Source organism: Entelurus aequoreus, linkage group LG08 (genome assembly GCF_033978785.1).
Source record: "Entelurus aequoreus isolate RoL-2023_Sb linkage group LG08, RoL_Eaeq_v1.1, whole genome shotgun sequence".
NCBI classification, from domain to species: domain Eukaryota; kingdom Metazoa; phylum Chordata; class Actinopteri; order Syngnathiformes; family Syngnathidae; genus Entelurus; species Entelurus aequoreus.
In genome coordinates, this window is record NC_084738.1 from 35,808,232 (window position 1) to 35,829,227 (window position 20,996).

Sequence of the window (20,996 nt, forward strand, 5' to 3'; positions counted from 1 at the left end):
TCATTGCTTTTGTTGTTTTGGTGTAGATTTTTATTTCATGTAATTGGTCAAAATACCTGCAAAAAGTTGTTTTTGGATGCTAAAAAAAATTAAAGAGCTTTTTAAAACGCGGTCTTTATTTATCCTCTCTCATTGGCTGAATTTTGCTTGAAAGGCCGAAAGACCAATCAGAGTGTGAAATCGATAAAGCATCACGTGGTTCCGATCAAACCCAACAAGCCAATGACAATTTAGTATGTGTTGTAAACAGACTCGATGGACCAATGGCGGTTAAGAAGGGGGTGGGTCTTATGACGTCTGTAGATGGCCGAGTGTCATTCTGCTGCCACAAACTGGGAAGCACGGAGAGAAAGACGGGAGAAACCGTGTGGAAACAAAACACAAATAACCGAAACCGTCGTGGACACAACATTGTAAATGAAAACAACATGGAGGTGTGACTGAAGACGTCGTTTTCAGGCAAACCGAGGGACTGAAGCGAAACAGCTCGCTAAGGAGATTGCGGACTCCCTTCGAAGTTTGTGTCGGAACAAGCGTCCTGCGGCTGGGCTAACGACACCATTGTGCTAACCTTCCACCTTCAACGCAGCCCCACACATCCAAACAACGAAAATGGTGTCCTGGTTAATCGCAAGGAGTGTTGTGTAAGTAAATACATGTCAGTTCCCCGGTTCCTCAAAACAGGCCAGATCATAGCTTTGTTAGCATACTTGGCTTAAAACGCACCTCTGCTCGCTTAAATAGGAAATTATACTTCTTTACGTTGCTTGCTAACAGTACACATCGTTTTAAGCGTCTTAACACAGCATTGTCGTTTATAGTATATGTAGTTTTACGCTTATAATGTGCCGAGTGATTTGCTAGTGGGCCGAAAATGATCATGTTTACGAACTGCCGTATACGTACAGTATCTGTGCTATCGGTGAGTCATCCGTCACACTTGTTTTTGCATGAGCTGGTTTTGAATTGTTCATGTTGCTTCATGTCGAGCGGTTAAGGAGTGCCAGGTACAGCGAGAATTGTACAGGGACCAACCCTGACTATATAGGGGCCCTATTCTAAATGTACAGACTATATTGCAGAGGTGCTCACACTTTTTCTGCAGGCGAGCTACTTTTCAATTGATCAAGTCGCGGGGATCTACCTCATTCATATATATAATTTATATTTACTTATTTATGAAATATATATTTTTGTTAACAAGTTAAAGGTGTTTAATGATAATGCAAGCATGTATAACACATATAGTTAATATTGTTAATAAATTAAAGGTGTTTAATGATAATACAATAATGTTTAATACATATAGTTAATATTGTTAACAAGTTAAAGGTGTTTAAAGATAATGCAAGCATGTTTAACACATATAGTTAATATTGTTAACAAGTTAAAGGTGTTTAAAGATAATACATGCATGTTTAACACATATAGTTAATATTGTTAACAAGTTAAAGGTGTTTAAAGATAATGCAAGCATGTTTAACACAAAGATTCCTTTCTTTCATGAAGACAAGAATATAAGTTGGTGTATTACCTGATTCTGATTAATTGCATTGATAGGAATCAGACAGTGGTGCTGATAACGTCCGCATTTTCAAATGGAGGAGAAAAAAAGGCCTCCTTTTTTTCCAATACCACATGAAAGTGGTTGGTTTTTGGCATCTTATTTGTCCAGCTTCCGTACTCCTTTGTATACACTTTACAAGAAATACATTGGCGGCAAACTCCTTAGCTTGCTAGCTTGTGCACGCCAGCTTTCTGAGACTCTTATGTTGTTAGCGCAGGCCGCATGAGGCAGCGCTTTTATTGTGCAACTGTGCAGTCGGTCTTTGGAGTTTTGACGACAGGTACAGCGCCAGAGTCTGTTGAAATAAAAAGAGTTTCTCGCCTTCCTGTCGGTAATATTTTTCTTAATAATTAGCTGGCAGCAGCCAGCGTCATCTCAGAAGACCCTCGGGTGCCGTGAATGTCAATCAAGTGACGAAAGTGACGTCATAGTGAAGATTTATGATCGCTCATTTTTAGGACTATTTTCTTAATGCCTGGCTGGGGATCGACTGACACACCCTCCGTGATCGACCGGTAGATCGTGATCGACGTAATGAGCACCCCTGCTATATTGCAAAATGCAGAGATAGGCTCCAGCAACCCCCGCGACCCCTAAAGGGACAAGCGGTTTGAAAATGGATAGATGGATGTTTAAAATGTTGTGCTCTACACTAGGGGTTCTTAACATTTTTTGACCTCGGGTCCCAACTTTCCAATGACATAGAGACCCGCTCAGATATTAACACTGAATCTGTAATATTACTGTTGATTTTACTCGTATTCAATAATTATATCTAACCTACTTACAGTTGTAGCAAGATAAACATTGACAAATGATATGAAAGCATGTGTTAATCTCAAAGATTATTATCAATGTGAGTGTGAATGTTGTCTATCTGTGAAAATTATACTGCAAAAGAAGGGACTCAAAAACAGATGAAAAAAAAATGTGCATACAATTTTGCAGTGCTAAAATAAATAAATTATAACTAAATTAATACAAAATAATAAGTAATAATGACATATATTGGGGCGGCATGGCGTAGTGGGTAGAGAGGCCGTGCCAGAAACCTGAGGGTTGCAGGTTCCCTCCCTGCCTCTTACCATCAAAATCGCTGCCGTTGTGTCCTTGGGCACCCTTGCCCCCAGTGCCGCTAACACTGGTGAATGAATGATAGGTGGCGGTTGGGGGGGCCGTAGGCGCAAACTGGCAGCCACGCTTCCGTCAGTCTACCCCAGGGCAGCTGTGGCTACAAAAGTAGCTTACCACCACCAGGTGTGAATGAATGATGGGTTCTCACTTCTCTGTGAAGCGCTTTGAGTGTCTAGAAAAGCGCTATATAAATCTAATCCATTATTATTATTATTATTATTATTATAAATGTTTCATACATAAACTATCAATACAATTAAAGTGCAAATATAAAAGCATCTTCACCACTTTAGTCATAATTTTTGTGCGTAAGATTCTCTTTGACTTTAAAGTTAAAGTCTCAACGATAGTCACACACACACTAGGTGTGGTAAAATTATCATCTGCATTTGGCCCATCCCCATGTTCACCCCCTGGGAGGTGAGGGGAGCAGTGAGCAGCAGCGGTGACCGCGCTCGCGCTTTGGTGATTTAACTCCCAATTCCAACCCTTGATGCTGAGTGCCAAGCAGGGAGGTTATGGGTCCCATTTTTATAGTCTTTGGTATGACTCGGCCGGGGTTTGAACTCACAACCTTCCAGTCTCAGGCCGGACACTCTAACCACAAGGTCACTGAGCAGGCCACTTTTGCTCCAGACTTCTGTTTGTTCGATACAGAGTTGTGTACGGCGAGAGTATGGTCATTAGGTTTCAGGTGATTTCCTCAATGATTAGTCAAAAGGCACTTACGTGACTACAGGGCGCCATGATTGCTACCAACTTTGAGCTGATGCTATGTGTGTGCGGAGCTTTATTGTTAGTTTTTTGACATGTAAAATGCCCTGTTGTGCAGCATGGAGCTGCTCCACCTGCGTGAATTGTGGAAAGCTTTTAGATCGCTTTCCAACAACCCAGAAAAAAAGACAAGTAATGCAAGTGAAGGTTCGCCATCAACACTGGAGAGCCACCGATCCCAGCGTCTTGTGCCATGTAAACACACGACACAACGTCTGCGTTTTGTTCAGGACAGAACACACAGAAGCTAATATAAATAATAACAGAATACATTGGCAAATTGAAGAGATGGTTTGACAAAAACAGGCAATATTTGAATGTCAGTAAAACTAAAATAATGTAATTTGGTAACAGCATAAGAGAAAGTCAAACCCAAATAGGCGAAGTAGGTATTGAAGGAGTAAAAGAAACCACATGTTGGGTGTAATAATAGATGTTAAAATGTACTGGAAATCTCATATACAACATATACAACATTAAGTGGCAAGGAGTATGTAAATAATGAATAAAGCAAAGTATGTTCTGGACCAAAAATCACTCCATCGCCACTGCTTGCCAATGTTACCATATCTGAGTTATTATGCAGAAATATGGGAAAATAATTACAAAATAATGTCGGCTATCGAGAACGTTGGAACCCTTTATTTATTGAATCAAAGTTATTGACATTCAATGTTCTGCATTTCCAAACAGTTAAAATGATTTTGAATTGGCGCCGGGGCGGTAATTAATTTAAAACCTCTTCTCACTCCGGCGCTTACCAAAGGCATGCGGGATAGGCAAGCATGCGCTAATTATTTTAAAACCCTCTTCTCACTCCGGCACTTACCAAAGGCATGCGGTAAATTTAGGCCTGCGCTTTGAGTGTGATGTAAGCATGCCATCATGAAAAGCACATTTAATAAAAAAAATGTTATTATGGTCTTACCTTTACTTATAAATGAAGTCCATGCGCAGCTGCTTCTGAACAAAAGCATCGAGAACTTGTTTATAGAAGTCTTCCTTATCTTTCTTCAGTTTTAAAAGTCTCTCTGTCTCGATGGAGATCTTCCTTTGAGTATTACCTCCTGCTTCCATTGAAAGTCCAGTTTAGAAAACTGTTTTATTTTAGATATGTAATCCTCCATGTTAAAAGTTCAGGTGAGAGGAAAAAATAAACGATCTGTTGCTGCTTGTTGTCACTACTTCTGCAGCCGAGTACCGGTAGTCGCAAGAAGGATCACTAGCGCCCTCTACCACCAGGAGGCGGGAGTCATTTAATGACTCATATTTGACACACGCAGCTACGTGTGTCAAATATATAAAACATAGCTGCTTACTGTTCTTTTTAGCATAATCAATAGCTTGGACCTTAAATCATACTGAATAGCTCTTAATCTTTTTGCCTTTATGCGATTTCAAACTATTGAAATCAGCCTCCTCCATTTTGAAAATGAGGACAGGTGAAGTGTCACTCGTGACGTAACGAGTTTGACCCGGCGGAAGTTCTAGGCATATGCTAATTATTTGCAAAACGAGTTTGACCCGGCGAAAATTCCAGACATGCGCTAATAAAAGTAATATTTTGCGAAACGAGTTTGATCCGGCGTTAATCCTGAGCCGGCGGTAATGCCAAGCATGCGCTAATTATTTTGCGAAACGAGTTTTACCCGGCAGTAATTCTAGGCATGCGCATACTATATTCCCGGCGGCAATTCAAGGAAATACGGTATCTAGAAATGTTACAATCATGTTTGTATTTTGAATTTATCAAACTTTTAGCAGCTTTTACATTCCCATTTTCAGTCCTTATGTCTGCAATTCCTGTATGCATAATTAGTGGTTTCATAACTTTGTAGAATAGGAATGTGTTGGAGAGGGAATGGTGGTGTGGTGGACAATATACTGTAGTTGGCCTCTCCCTTTTTGTAGCCTTAACCATTTGCAACAATGTCCAGAGTGTAAATGTGCCAATGGGCTGCGGGCCAAACAGTGATTTTAAGCGTAGCAACCACTTGTTGGCATCTTATTTTTCAGATTGGCCTGTTGTTTGGTTGGCGTCTGACTTTTTAATCCAAACAAAGGAGTTCTTCTTTCCTCTTTTTGGCACTAATTCTTCTTTGGGTTTTGTTGGTTTAGCCTTCTGTGTCTGCTACATTGTTGCTTGCTCTTGCCGTAAAGTTCTTTCAAGTGACGCAAAATTTTCCTGCAAATTAGCAGTGTTGCTGTAGTTACACTAGCCGAAGCACAGACATGAACATTACGGTGTATACAATAGTTATATTGTAGTATTGATAATGTTAGGATATATATCGTAATATCACACAGCACTATACAGTAGTATTTTATTCAAGACAGAATTTTTGCCTCCCGAAGGAAGCTCATATATGTTCAAAAGAACAACTTTATCAAAATCAGAATTTTTTAAAGAGCAAGCTGTGTGTATTCATGACATGTACAGTATGTTTCTTCTATCAGGTTATTAGCGTACATTGTCAGAAAATCAGGAACACTGACACAGAGCGTACAGTCAAGGCCTTCCAAAAGCAACAGGGCTATTTTGTAAGCTGCAGGCACAGAAAAAAATTAATGGAGGTGATGCAACAGGAAGAAAAACAAATCAGCAAACATTGTAGTTTTTACATGATGTTAGATTTGATATGGGCCCTGCGTTTCATAAACTACCTGACTACTGCCATGCATGCATGAATGAATGCCTGTTTTTTATTTTAGAAACTGTCTTAGCATGTATCTAGATTGAAACGATTTTATTGACGCAAAATGGAAGGATGGATGTAACTGAAATCATTGTTTAAAGCCATACTGTAAATACACACTAATGTATATACAGTAGCGTATAGACACAATTACTATATATATATATATATATATATATATATATATATAATATATATATATATATATATATATATATATATATATATATATATGCACATACAGTACAGGCCAAAAGTTTGGACACATCTTCTCATTCAATGGGTTTTCTTTATCTTCATGACATTGTAGATTGTCACTGAAGGCATCAAAACTATGAATAAACACATGTGGAGTTATGTACTTAACAAAAAAAGGTGAAATAACTGAATCTATCCATCTATCCATTTTCTACCGCTTGTCCCTTTTGGGGTCGCGGGGGGTGCTGTTTCTTCAAAATAGCCACCCTTTGCTCTGATTACTGTTTTGCACATTCTTGGCATTCTCACGATGAGCTTCAAGAGGTGGTCACCTGAAAGGGTTTTCACTTCACAAGTGTCATAGTTTTGATGCCTTCAGTGTCAATCTACAAAATAGTCATGACAATAAAGAAAACACATTGACATGAGAAGGTGTATCCAAACTTTTGACCTGTAATGTGTGTGTATGTATATATATATATATATATATATATATATATATATATATATATATATATATATATATATATATATATATATATATATATATATATATATATATATATATATATATATATATATATATATATATATGTGTGTGTGTATTATATATATATATATATATATATATATATATATATATATATATATATATATATACAACCGTTCAAAAGTTTGGGGTCACATGTAAATGTCCTTATTTTTTAAGGAAAAGCACTGTACTTTTCAATGAAGATAACTTTAAGTTTAAAGAAATACACTCTATACATTGCTAATGGTAAATGACTATTCTAGCTGCAAATGTCTGGTTTTTGGTGCAATATCTACATAGGTGTATAGAGGCCCACTTCCAGCAACTATCACTCCAGTGTTCTAATGGTACAATGTGTTTGCTCATTGGCTCAGAAGGCTAATTGATGATTAGAAAACCCTTGTGCAATCATGTTCACACATCTGAAAACAGTTTAGCTCGTTACAGAAGCTACAAAACTGACCTTCCTTTGAGCAGATTGAGTTTCTGGAGCATCACATTTGTGGGGTCAATTAAACGCTCAAAATGGCCAGAAAAAGAGAACTTTCATCTGAAACTCGACAGTCTATTCTTGTTCTTAGAAATGAAGGCTATTCCACAAAATTGTTTGGGTGACCCCAAACTTTTGAACGGTTGTGTATATGTGTGTGTATATTAGTGCTAGAAATCTCAGGTTACCTCCCGATATGATACGCGATGCGAGGCTTTCGATAACAATAATATCTTGATACGCCACCTGCACGCTACTGTTATTATGAATATATTGCTCTTAACGTACAATATACTGTATCTATATATTTAGAAAGGTGAAATAAAAACACACTACTTACATACTGCAAAGTCCTTATCCAGCTTTGGGGCGGCGTGGCTTGGTTGGTAGAGCGGCCGTGCCAGCAACTTGATCTCCGCTTCCGCAATCCCAGTCACTGTTATTTTTACTGTAATATTACATGAGCTTACCATAATGCTTTATGTTGTTTCCCCTGCAGGCTTGTGTTTGGGACTCTGTATCCTGCATACTACTCCTACAAAGCTGTGAAGACCAAAAATGTCAAGGAATATGTAAGACCTTTTTATATTCATGCACATATACACTTTCGTTCAATTATTTACTTATGGAAGCTCGAACTGTGATCCACTTCACTTGGCAGTTGGCAGACAGACACTTGCAGTATATCTGCAATTCTGTCCCTGTGTGAAATGTAATTCTGGTAATTATTTGAATGTTCGGAACGACAGAAAGGAGAACCACCCCTGAAACAATGATTACAGTTTTGATCTACCTGTGTTCGGCCCTCACTTAAGCCAACTTTTTTGCTTGGTGGTGGGTTATTGCTGGTCACGGGAAAGAGCTGATGTCAGGTGTTTCTTTTTCTTTCCCTTGTAGCAGGAGGCGATTATTCACAGACAGGGCTAGTAAATGTCTTCTTTTGCCTCAGGAAGGCAAAATGGCTGCTCTATATTTCAGAGGTCACATCTTAATGTCCTTTTTGCTGATGAGGTGAAGGAGGGCGGTCAAAAGAGAATATAAAATGTGTGACAGACCGAGACTGGAAAAAAAAGGCATGAAAAGGAAGATGAAAGGGAGCTGTATAAAATATTGATGCAGAAGAGGCAGAGGTACATGCAAATATAAATTGGACAGCTTCATTTTTTCACTTTGTTTTTCCCACACGCTTGGTCTGTCTCCCTGACCTATGTGTGTTACATTTACCTTTCTGGTGAGCCGCTGTGTGTGAGCGGGTTTTCAAAGAGTTCACTCTGAGGTCACCAATTAATCAGTGAGCAATGGTTCAGGAAGGCAGGAAAGTGTTTGTGTGTGTGTCTGTCTGTGTGTGTGCTAACATTGGGACATCCATCCATCCATTTTCTACCGCTTATTCCCTTTGGGGTCGCGGGGGGCGCTGGAGCCTATCTCAGCTACAATCGGGCGGAAGGCGGGGTACACCCTGGACAAGTTGCCACCTCATCACAGGGCCAACACAGATAGACAGACAACATTCACACTCACATTCACACACTAGGGCCAATTTTTTGTGTTGCCAATCAACCTATCCCCAGGTGCATGTTTTTGGCGGTGGGAGGAAGCCGGAGTACCCGGAGGGAACCCACGCAGTCACGGGGAGAACATGCAAACTCCACACAGAAAGATCCCGAGCCTGGGATTGAACCCAAGACTACTCAGGACCTTCGTATTGTGAGGCAGACGCACTAACCCCTCTACCACCATGCACATCTCTTGCTTTAATAGGCTAAAATGCAAAGTTTTGTTTTAATTAGCAGCATGCTAACATACTAATAGTTACTAACACATATACTAACACCTAGTAAGATAGGTATCATAACCATATACAGAAAGTGCCAACCGTCTTTAAATTCGGGCTGTCAAAGTTAACGCGATAATTACAAATGAGCTATTACTTTCTTCAAGGGCGCAACATTTTTTAACACGCGATTGACGCGCATGCGTCCTGACTCCTTTTTGATTTCCATTCCTTAGCGTGCAAAATGTAATGGCGTTCAGTTACTGTTGAGCCACAAGCTCAAAATTAGTGAGCAGAAATGCACAAAGAAAAGGTTACATTAGGGAAATCCCATGTTTGTTGTCCCATGACAAATTTATCTTAAAATGTCGTGAGACAACATCACTTCACTGGCGCGCTTTACTGCTTACAGAGAGGTGGAACTTTACTTTCGTGTTTGGATTGCGGTTGAGTGCATTGAAAACACAAAATGTAGTTGGTTACACTAACTGCTCTAGTAAAATGGAATACAAGCTCAGCAGAAATGAAAGAAGGTAAGCAGGAAGTCTAGAGTTATTTTTTGGGAGAAGGAGAATTTCACATCGTCCAAACATGTCAAAACACCTTTTCTCATACCAATCACATAGTTCCGGCTTCACAATAATAGTGCTATGCCTCAAATCCAGTCTAACTACCGTAACAAAATGAAAAATCGTCCTACATTACGATCATGCTTTGTCAAAGATGTTTTGTAATGTAATCTGTGATATTTCTACCAAAATAAATGTTTTTTGGCAGATTGAAATATTGTGGATATTTTTTTATAACATGTTCTGATTGATAGTCCGCAATTACAAAATATTTAGCAGGCTGAAAATTACATTTTAATATAAAATAGAGAAAGTTAAGACATTGTCATGCAGGGATATGAATACCATTAACTTGTACAACATGTACAGGATATCAGAAGCATTTATTCAGTTACAGATTACATTGACAATCAAAGCATGATTATAACAATCCACATTTTGTTATTAATGTGAGAAGCTGGAATCTAAACATGGAAGTGTAGCTCCTCCTCTGAATGCAAGTGTTTCAACAGCATGAATACAAATTCTGTATTCCTACAAAAGACAAAAAACTGCAGATATTTATTTTGTCATTAAAAGCATGTTTATGTCATTTTTTCTGTTGAGCTATTTAAAAAAGCATAATATTTTGGAAACATTTAATGAAAGCAAACTAATTGTCCAGTCATGGTAATAAAACTTGAAAATTATCTGTCTAGGGTACGCTTGTTAATGACAAAAAATTTATCTATCTGTGATTAATCGTGATTAATTTTGTATCTATCTGTGGTTAATTGTGATTGATTTTGAGTTAAATATGAACAATTAGTGATTTATTGCTATTAAATATTTTAATCATTTAATAGCACTACTTTAAAAAAAGAAAAGGAAATGCTAACAATGGTAATATCTATAAAGTGAAGAGGTAGCATGCCTCCTGCAAGTGCCTAAAAATTGCACTGCTGGTGTCCCTAATATGTTGCCTATACAGTACAGTGCAGCCTCATGTATACCCAATTGGGCTGCACAAATCTTTTTTTAAATTGTGATCTCGATTTACTAACGGGATTTTTCCGGGTGCGTGAAAAAGAAATCAATCTCAATTCTAAGTAAGAAAATCCTTATTAAAAATTTTTTCAGGATTGCTGTAGGGCGGCTCACTGATGACTAATCAGCTGCACCTGCTTATGTCTACCATCTTGTCAATGACTTGGCAAATTCAATGTAATTCAATTCGACACTTCACAATCAGACAAAGAGTTGGACTTAAGAGGCTTTGGCCAATGCACTCATATACATTTTTAAAAAATGTAGTTTGGATTTTGACTTAAAAAAAAAAAAAGAAGTGAAGAAAACAATAACATTTGTGTGTGTGTGTGTGTGTGTATGTGTGTGTGTGTGTGTGTGTGTGTGTGTGTGTGTGTGTGTGGGTGTGTGTGTGTGTGTGGTGTGTGAGAGAGAGAGAAGCTGTGTTTCTTTACTTGTGGGACTTAAGAAGTGTGTGACACAATAGTGACACTTTTTGGGATATGACAAGTTTGTCTACATTTTTACCTTCACAAAAACATGAAACCGGATTTAAAGGTGTGGACAGCATGACAAAATGAAATGCTTTTTCCCCACAACATTCTATATTTGCCTGCTCGCTGATGTACAGTGCTCTAAGGAGATTTTCTGACAGAGCGAAAAGATTATTTGAAAGTGCAGAAGTGTGTAAACAAAATGAGACAAGCATGTTACTGCTTGGCCATGTGCCTGCCTAGGTTTGGAAAAAAAACACCTCTTATTTTTTCATGAAAATTCTACGGGTGTTTTTTGTAATAACTTCACCAATCACCATGGTTATTTATTTAGATGTTTAAATACTCCATTGTCTGTCTCTGCTACTGTGCACTTGTAGGTTCGATGGATGATGTATTGGATTGTTTTTGCCCTCTACACTGTGGCAGAGACCATCACTGACCTTACACTGGCATGGTGAGCTAACAAAAAACTACAGACAAACACTGTAAAAGAGAAATAAACATTTGCTATAACCATAGTTACATTATTGTTTTGCAGGGCAGCTTTATGAGTTGCCCTACAGCACTTTTAAAGTATCCTTGAACAATACTAAATACCAAATTGATCCTGATGTTTCTGATGTAATCTGTATTTGCATAACCTGCTAATTTTCTTCATCTGTCCATCGATCCATCTTCTCCCGCTTATCCGAAGTCGGGTCGCAGGGGCAGCAGGTTAAGCAGAGACGCCCAGACTTCCCTCTCCCCAGCCACTTCATCCAGCTCCTTCCGGGGGATCCCGAGTAGATCCGCATGTGGCTCTAGAGCCGCGGGTTGCCGACCCCCGATTTAGGGTATAAATTTACCCAAAGTGCTTGGCAGATGTTCACCATTGTAGTCCGACGTGGTCAATAAGCTCCTTAGTTTTTGCTATCCTCTTGTTTTGGGGCAGACTAGCTCGTACATGCAAATGCATCCTCCGCTGTTGCCATTTCTAATACAAAGTAACATATAGTTCAAACTTATGTCTGTCAGTAGACTCGCAATGGAAGCGTTAAAAACTACAACAAAGATGGTGTGGAGAAGACGCAGTCAAAGTAAAGCCCCGTAATCAAGAGCCGCCCATCAAAAGCCGCAATCTGAATAGACGGTCAAATCAGCTTGAAAACAGTCTGTAAAACATAAAAAGTTTGACCAAAGAACCACCATCACATGTTATGACAGTTATGCAGACCACAAGGATGTGTTTTAAATGTAGAACAATATCTTAACATGCCCCCTTTAAACCACACATAACAATACGAAGAAGAAAAAGGTGCCAAGCCTACCAAAGTGCTGAAAAAAACAATATACTTTTATTTAATTTTTGCAGAATTTTGAGCAAAGAATTGCCATTACACGTTATGTAGACCACAAGGAAGTGTTTAACATGCTTTTTGAGCCACTCATTTGTTTCTTTGGCTATATGTTGCAGTGCGTGGTCATGATGGTACCACAATTTATGACCCATTTTCAGACTGGCCTGTTCATATCTTCTTGTGCAGGTTGACTTTGCGGGCACTGCAGTGTATTAATACAGCATGGTATATTACCATTGTTTTACTGGGTGTCTGTTGTCCCAGTTCCCTTGGAATAATCAACAACCTGCTCTGTGTTCTCACCAAGCTTTTTGCTGATGGTCCTTGAGTTTTGTGCAGGTTCACAATCTTGTCCCAAATGTCCTTTGTAAACACGTCGGTATTGTGCATGCAAACCAGCAAAAAACGATGACATGCGGCTAGACGTCATCGCTTGTTTGGTACGAGTGCCCGAGAAACAACCATGTCCGACATGGCCAGTGCAAATTCACACACAGACTCAACATTAAGCTTAATTTCCTCTTTTCCAGTCGAATAAACTTAGATGCTGGGTACGGGTTAGTTTGGGACAGCAAACCAGTTCCAAGATTTTGCTGTACATCGTTTATCTTTCATTGTTCTGGGGTAGCAACCCCATCGTACCATGGGGTTTATGCCTAAGATCAGGAAACAATAAAAGGAAGGTCAGTGTGAGTCGCCCAATGCAGCCATCTAATAATAGATGTTTTTTCTTAAAGAGGTCATGTAACCAAAGACTGTTCCTGGTCAGCACAGTTAAACAACTACAGCAGTGGTCACCAACCTTTTTGACCCTAAAACCCCTGGTCTTAGCCATAAACCAAAGCAAGATCTACCCCTGCTATCCCTGCTGTAGAAGCTAACTGTTTATGGCCGCTATGGTCTTCGTACTGTAGTATAGTTGTTCATTCTATGGTCATATATGGGGATGCAAGTCACATGGTTGTCTTGTGTCAGCGCCGGAAGTAGTAAAATCAGCTGTTCAGCTGGTGGGTTTTTCCTGTGTGATAAAGAAGGGATAAATGGAGAAGTCCTTCTTTAGCTGCCGCCTTCTTTTATCATATATCACTGCCTTTGTACATGTCAATGTTTACTTTTGTATGCTCAGTAAGGCAACACAAAATCTGTACTTTGGAGCAATGTCCACGGACTAGTTTTTGGCTTTTTAGCTTCCCGTCGCAGGCGAGTGATGATAGTTGTGTTTGACGGAAAAGTTTTTCGATGTTGGATGCTAGAAAAGGTCCGATGTGTTGCAACAGTGAGCCACAATTGTTGCATTGTTGCAACTCAATGATTTTTGTCGACGTCATGCAACGAGCGTTTGTAGTGTGCGGTTGTGCTCGGGGGGTGTGGTCGCGGTGTCGAGAGCGGCGGGATGTGAGGCTGAAAAGAGACAGGGAAGGCCTGCTGGCGTGTTCAGGGGTTAAAATGCATGCTTGTTGGCGGGTCTGTTGGTCACTCGCTGGGTGGGGGTGTCACCGATGTCATCATAATACATTGTTATTTTTCCAATATTTTCGCGATTGACGGGTTGGCGACCCCTGAACTAGAGGCTCCCCTTAAAGTTTGACTGTATGTTATGGTATACAGTAACTGTTTGGTTTGACACATTATTGATATGTGTATCTGTATGTGTTGCCTATTTTCAGGTTTCCCTTGTACTATGAACTAAAAGTAGCATTTGTCGTCTGGCTCCTATCACCTTATACCAGAGGAGCAAGTTTAATTTACCGGAAATGTCTGCACCCAATGCTGTCCTCCAGGGAGAGGGTAAGGTCTTGCGTCATGATTGAGATCCTTAAAAGTCACAATGCTTTTTAATTGATTAAACTGTCAAGAATAAATGTCTTGTGTACTCTCTCCCTCTAGGAAATAGACGAGTATATTGTGCAGGCCAAAGAGAAAAGTTATGAAACCATGGTGAACTTTGGCAAGCAGGGACTCAGCATTGCAGCCACTGCTGCCGTCACTGCAGCTGTCAAGGCAAGTGTTGGCATATACTTTTAAAGACAATTTATAGGAATATTTAGCTTTACTGATAAGTAATTTTAGTACAATGTAAATGCTCACATAAGACTCGGTCGGCCTTGTACCTGTCAAGAACATTGTTTGTGCCTGGTCCCTCATCCTCTGATTCTGACTCTAATCTGATGAGCAAGTGTGAGATCTTTTTTGGTGGTGGTTCTTGCTCAGTTTCATCCATGGACCCCTGGGGTTCAAGTGCACCTTCTTTTAGAATTTCACTCAAAGTTTGCCACACCTTCCCACTTTCTGCATGTAGCAAGCATCCAAGGTCCTTACACCTGGGATCTAAAGCTGTTGCTACCTCGAACCAGGCCAGGTACAAGCTCTCTTTTTTTTGTTGAGATCTGTTCTAAATACAGCCTTGAAGCGGAGTATTAAGCCGGATCATCATCCGACATCTCCATGGTATGCAGAAGATTGCACAGCGCAGGATGGCACAACAGAACAGGACACACACTTTTTCCCACCAAGGAGCTATGTAATGTGCCTAAGGTGCAAAAACATACCACATAATTAAACGTTGTAAATACTACAAATCAGATTATTAAGAAAGACAATAACACTTCACCTGGAAGGCTCCGCCTGCTTCTCCAGCTTTTTCCCACTTGTCACGTTCTGCTGGTGTTAACAGAGCTAAAATGCGCTTTTGTTGGGCCAATGTTGCTCTCAGTGGCTCCTTGTTGTGCTGGATCCGCTTGATCATTGCCAGAGCCGAATTCCAGTGTGTAGGCACGTCCTGGACAAGTACTTTCTCCTTCATGCCATGTGCTACTTGTTGTGCTTTCAACTAAATCCACCATCACTCAAAGCCACAGTGATAACTCTTCTGTCTAGCATGGGCGAACCAAGAGAGATGTTGAAATGGTAACTTTTGCGGTAGCAACTATGTCCCTAATGTAATGACCTTCTCGGTAATATTCCAGTCCTTTGCAGCTTGGAGGAACTGACTTTTGCATGCTTCAGCAAAATGTCTTTCTTCAGTTTTTAAAAGGCTCAAAGCAAAGGATTGTAGTTTCCATTGGTTATCTATTAGATGTGCTGTGACCCCAAATTAGTTGTGACTATCGGTACTTTTTGAGGGCCAATGTTCTACAGTAAGTTGTCCTGAAGAATTTGGATGTAATCCTCCTTTTTCATTGTCCCTTTTACTTTCTGTAAAGCACCAGTTCCATTGGCAACAAAACAGGCCCAGAGCATAATACTACCACCACCATGCTTGACGGTAGGCATGGTGTTCCTGGGATTAAAGGCCTCACCTTTTCTCCTCCAAACATATTGCTGGGTATTGTGGCCAAACAGTTGCATTTTTGTTTCATCTGACCACAGAACTTTCCTCCAGAAGGTCTTATGTTTGTCCATGTGATGTCAGATGAAACAAAAATTGAGCTGTAATTAAATGTATGTCAACTTCTGACCACGAGTATGTGTGTGTGTGTGTGTGTGTGTGTGTGTGTGTGTGTGTGTGTGTGTGTGTGTGTGTGTGTGTGTGTGTGTGTGTGTGTGTGTGTGTGTGTGATCTAAATTAAACCAGGCTTTAATTGTTATGTGCTATAAAAAAGTGATATTCTCTAAATTCTCGATCAGTCCTTGAACATCTGTTGTCAAACGGTGTATCTTGTCAACTGCTTAAAAATAACTATTATGGCTCCACTAACATTTTTTTCATTATCAAAGCCATCTACTTTGAGATATAATTTGTGGTAGCTTTTCAGTTTGATTACCAGCAAGTGTGATTCCATGTAGATTATCCTAATTTGAGGATACATATCTTGAAATTACAAACATAAACACTCCAACTTTACCATTAGTTTATAAACTATGGACGCCTCAGTATCAATTCCAACAGCATTTTGTTGTTGCCGTCAATCTTCTCCTAAATGAAATGTGTCCTCTTACCGTGGCAGACCGACCTATCAGAAGCAGATGTAAATGTCAGCAGAACGTTTTTCCTCCTATTAATTCAACCTTAAAGGCCTACTGAAAATGACATTTTTTTATTTAAATGGGGATAGCAGATCCATTCTATGTGTCATACTTAATAATTTCGCGATATTGCCATATTTTTGCTGAAAGGATTTAGTAGAGAACATCGACGATAAAGTTCGCAACTTTTGGTCGCTGATAAAAAAAGCCTTGGCTGTACCGGAAGTAGCGTGACGTCGCAGGTTGAAAAGCTCCTCACATTTCCCCATTGTTTACACCAGCAGCGAGAGCGATTCGGACCGAGAAAGCGACGATTACCCCATTAATTATCAGACTGTGTGGTCGGTAGTAGTGGGTTTCAGTAGGCCTTTAATGTTGGTTGCACTTTATTCAAATAAGATGAGAAAGCCCTTCGTCACAAGTGTCTCAAAGGGCTGCACAAACCACAATGTAATTATGGATATAATTGTTTGTATCAATAATTCATTTATACCTAATTCCCTTACAATAAATAACAGGAATTTAAGAAACTTCACCTGCAGTGTCCAGTATCCAGTATTTTATCTAGTATTTTATTATTTCACAGTAACACTGGTTGATTTTTTTTGCTAAAAAGTTACTGAATCGATCTCAACTCACTGAATTGTTTTAGATTTAATAGTTATAAAAAAAAAAGAGATTGTCCCTGAATCTTACCGGCAACCACAAATATCGAATCAAATTGTTAAAACGAATCGTTCCACCCCTAATACATATGTACATACAGTACATACATACAATGTGGGAAATTATGATGTGATATCTTGCTGATTATGTAAGTTTACCCCTTTAGAGTAAAAATACATAATCAGACCATGATTTATGGCATATTTATTTATTCAGACATGGATAGAATATCATATAAAAACACGGAATAAAGGTTCGACATAAATCTGTATTTGATAGTGAAATAAGTCTTTGAACCTCATGTAAAAACATGGACAGTAACTGGTGGAGAAAGAAGCACAGAGGTCAGATATTTCTTGCAGTTGGTCCCAAGGGTTGAGCTCATATTCATGAGGGTTTGGGTATACTCTTTACAGTTTACTCTCAAAATCCTGAAGGTTTCGTAGCTGTCTCTTGGAAACTTGAAGTGCAAGCTTCCTTCACAGATTTATGTAATTAATGCTTAAGACTCCAGGGTCAATATATATGTACTACTTCTTAAGCTACTCATTTGTTGAATTTGATCATTGCCATGCTTGGAGACCTCTCCACGTGACATCTTCAGTGTTCTGGCTAAAGCCAGCATGTTCTGATTTGAAATTCCACAGTACATGGCCCCGTTCATCGGTCCCTGAATGTGGTAAGGTCTTCCTGTACCTTTAGCAAAGAACCAGCCCTAGACCAGAATGTTTCCACCTAAATGTTGGGGATGGTGTTCTTGAGGTCAAATTCAGCATTCATCAGCGTCTGAACAAAGCATTTTAAGTTGATGCCAAAAACTCAGTCTTGGTCTCCTCTGATCGCATCAAATTTTCCCAGGACTGAAGCAAACTTTAATGGGCCCACAGCAAAGTACTGTATGTTACCAATGTTTTTTTGATGACTGTGGTCCCAGCTCTCTTGAGGTGATTAATATGATCTGGGTTATCCTTCATCTTGCCAATGTATTTGTGAGAAAAAAGGCTTTAAAGATGTTGAGTTGTATGAACTCATTAACTATTTATACGCACTTACGTTCTCAACACAAAACAATAGTTAAAAAAAAAAAGAGCATTACTATCGCCATGACACAAGTTGAATAAGGGTCCGCCTTTTAAACTAATGGGGTTTATTTTAGCAGCTGTTTAATTATAACACAGACCTGCATCTGCACTGCTAGAGGAAGATGTCTCTATGCTTCTGCTTGCCAAATGACTGTATACACTGATTTTTAATAATGACTCCAAAGTTAGGCTGCATGGAGCTGCTTCATAGCTAACCCTCTGATGACTATCTTCTTATCTCTCTCTATTGACATCCTTCTTTCTTTAGGACTTCTGTGCTTCACCAGGCTCTTCAGGGAGGTAAAAAAAAAGTTCCTAGTTGCATGACAGAGCTTTCCCTTCATTTCACACAAGCATTATACTCCCATATGTCCTCATGTCAATCTTCTCAAATATATTCATTATTTATTTTCCTACATTTAGCCGTCCTTGTTCATGTGCACATGCTTATATTCAAGTGAACTTGTACAGCTGGTGTAGTTGGTGGTCAAGTTATTAGGTAAACATTAAAATCCTAGTTGCTGGTCGTATTCTGTTTTGTTTGTATTTACAATTCAAGAAATAAAACAAGTAAACCTCTCTTGTTGAGAACTTTAGCCATCATTAAACATTGATTTATTGACAAACTATTAAGTAGATAACATTTTAATATGAATATTAGTACAGTGTGAAAGCAGTATAACATATTTAACTTTGGTACCTGATTTGGAGACAAACAGATGGCGTAGGGCCAGACCACTTCTAAAAAAGTTTGTTGCATTAAACGCTTCATGCAGCTGACTTTCTGCACTCACTGTTCTTCTTTTGAAGTTGTCAACTTTTTAAGAAGCGGTGTACTGACTGACCAGATAAATCATGCTTTTGTGTTCAAAGTTTCTCCTTTTAGTTGAAATGTATAATTCATGTCAATTTCAGAATTGTTCCAATGGCAAGATTCACCTGTACGTGTCCGTTTTATGTGCATGGCATTTAGCCTGTGTATACTTTACAGGATATGCAGGTTGATAAATTGTGACACTTGGTTCTACCCTCATACTACAGAAAATGTTTTTTTCAATGTATATATTTGTCTAATTAAATTGTATTTGGTTAATGTGTTTATTAATTGCTTTATGATGATTAGGTCACTGACAAAGATCATACCATGTAAAAAGTTATGGAAGTATGAGGATTAGCCTACTGTATGTGCAAATGTTTCAACACATAGCAACTATTTCAATTTATAGGAACTTTATTGCGGGTATTGCATTACACTTTCTTATTAACAACACACCATTAAAAAAGCAAATGGATAAAAACAAAATGCAAAGAATCACATAGAATAGTAAGTGCTCATGAAAACAGCAGATGGAAACATTTAATGCAAGTTTGCATAGTAGAAAACTAAAGTAATTTTTTTATGTATGCTAAAATGTAGTCTGAAATCTTAAGACAATTTGTGACGACTGACAAAAAGTTAAATGTTGTGGGTCTGTGCATTTTTTTGTCTCAGGGTCAGGGTGCAATCACAGAGAAGCTGCGGAGCCTGAGCATGCATGACCTCACACAGATCAATCAGCAAGATGGAGGGGGAAACCAGTTGTATCGTTACACCTCCCATGCTGGTAATCCTGCCATCAGACGATCTCAGAGCGCTGATGTACCTGATGAAGGAGGTATACAAGCACACAAACAGACGTGATCCAGTCGCAGGCCGACATGTTGATGAATGTCTCTCAGATTTGTGTAAAAACGTCTTCAAATTGTCTTTTGCTGCAAATGCATTTATAGCAGAAGATACCAAAATTACTTCACTGTTGCATGCAGCAATTATTATGTTATGCTATCAAAAAAACAGTTACATTCAAATTTAATTTTAACAGTAGTAAAGAGTGGCTGACCCTCTTTTGACCCTCTCATAAGGAGGTACTGTTGAATAGAAAAAAAGTCAACTCAATGTTTTAGTTTTCGTCACAGATTTGGTGACTGGGCCACAACAAGATTTCAATGTGCTTCTACTTCAGCGACTCATCTTTTGTTGTGGCCGTTATTTGGATGGCTTATCCATAACCGTGTCAATCAAAACCACACAATATTATCTTTGGAAAGGCAGAACTTTTGATAAATAAAATTAGACTGTGCATGTGGTCAAAAGGTTGTGGCCAGTCCAAAGGGAGGATAGAGGATTCCCAGTGGCATCCAAAGTGTTCATCTGTGACCATGCATGTCTCGTTTTTAACATCCAGTAATGTTTGACGTTGGAGGTTCTAGGGCTGGGCGATATATCGAGTTTGTAAGATACATCTATATATTTTTAAACAAGATATGGATTAAGAAAATATCGTAATATAGATATAATTTATTTCACGTTAAAATGTGTTCCTTGTTCTCCTCCGCTTCTCACTCCCTTTCAAATCTCCATGAGCTACTAAACCCCTCCCCTTCTTCCTTCCAGACGTGCTTGCACGTATAAGAACATCCATGATTGGTTGGTTGTTTACTATGATGAGTCACGATTGGTTAAGATTAGAGCAAAACTCTACGGACAGGCCAATCAGAGGCAAGATAGGCAGGTCATCGAACCAGGAAGGGAAATCACAACAGACACGCACATCCCAAATGACGACGAGAGAGTCAAGCGGGCGATTTATATATTAAAAAAACTAGTTGAAGATGGCAGAGGGATTCTCTTGATTAGATTTTTCTTTCAGCGATGTAGACGACGTCCAG

General features: G+C 39.1%; 1 protein-coding gene across 1 annotated transcript in view; it reads left to right on the forward strand.

The window, feature by feature from the left end:
- Positions 1-279: 279 nt before the first annotated feature.
- The window catches only part of reep3b (receptor accessory protein 3b), a 40,865-nt gene continuing 20,148 nt past the window's right edge, over positions 280-20,996 (forward strand). The window contains exons 1-6 of the mRNA XM_062056390.1: positions 280-644; positions 7,891-7,963; positions 11,614-11,690; positions 14,241-14,361; positions 14,461-14,574; positions 19,780-19,942. Of these exons, the coding sequence (XP_061912374.1) occupies positions 613-644; positions 7,891-7,963; positions 11,614-11,690; positions 14,241-14,361; positions 14,461-14,574; positions 19,780-19,942 (580 nt within the window). The 5' untranslated portion in view covers positions 280-612. The remainder of the gene's footprint in view (positions 645-7,890; positions 7,964-11,613; positions 11,691-14,240; positions 14,362-14,460; positions 14,575-19,779; positions 19,943-20,996) is intronic.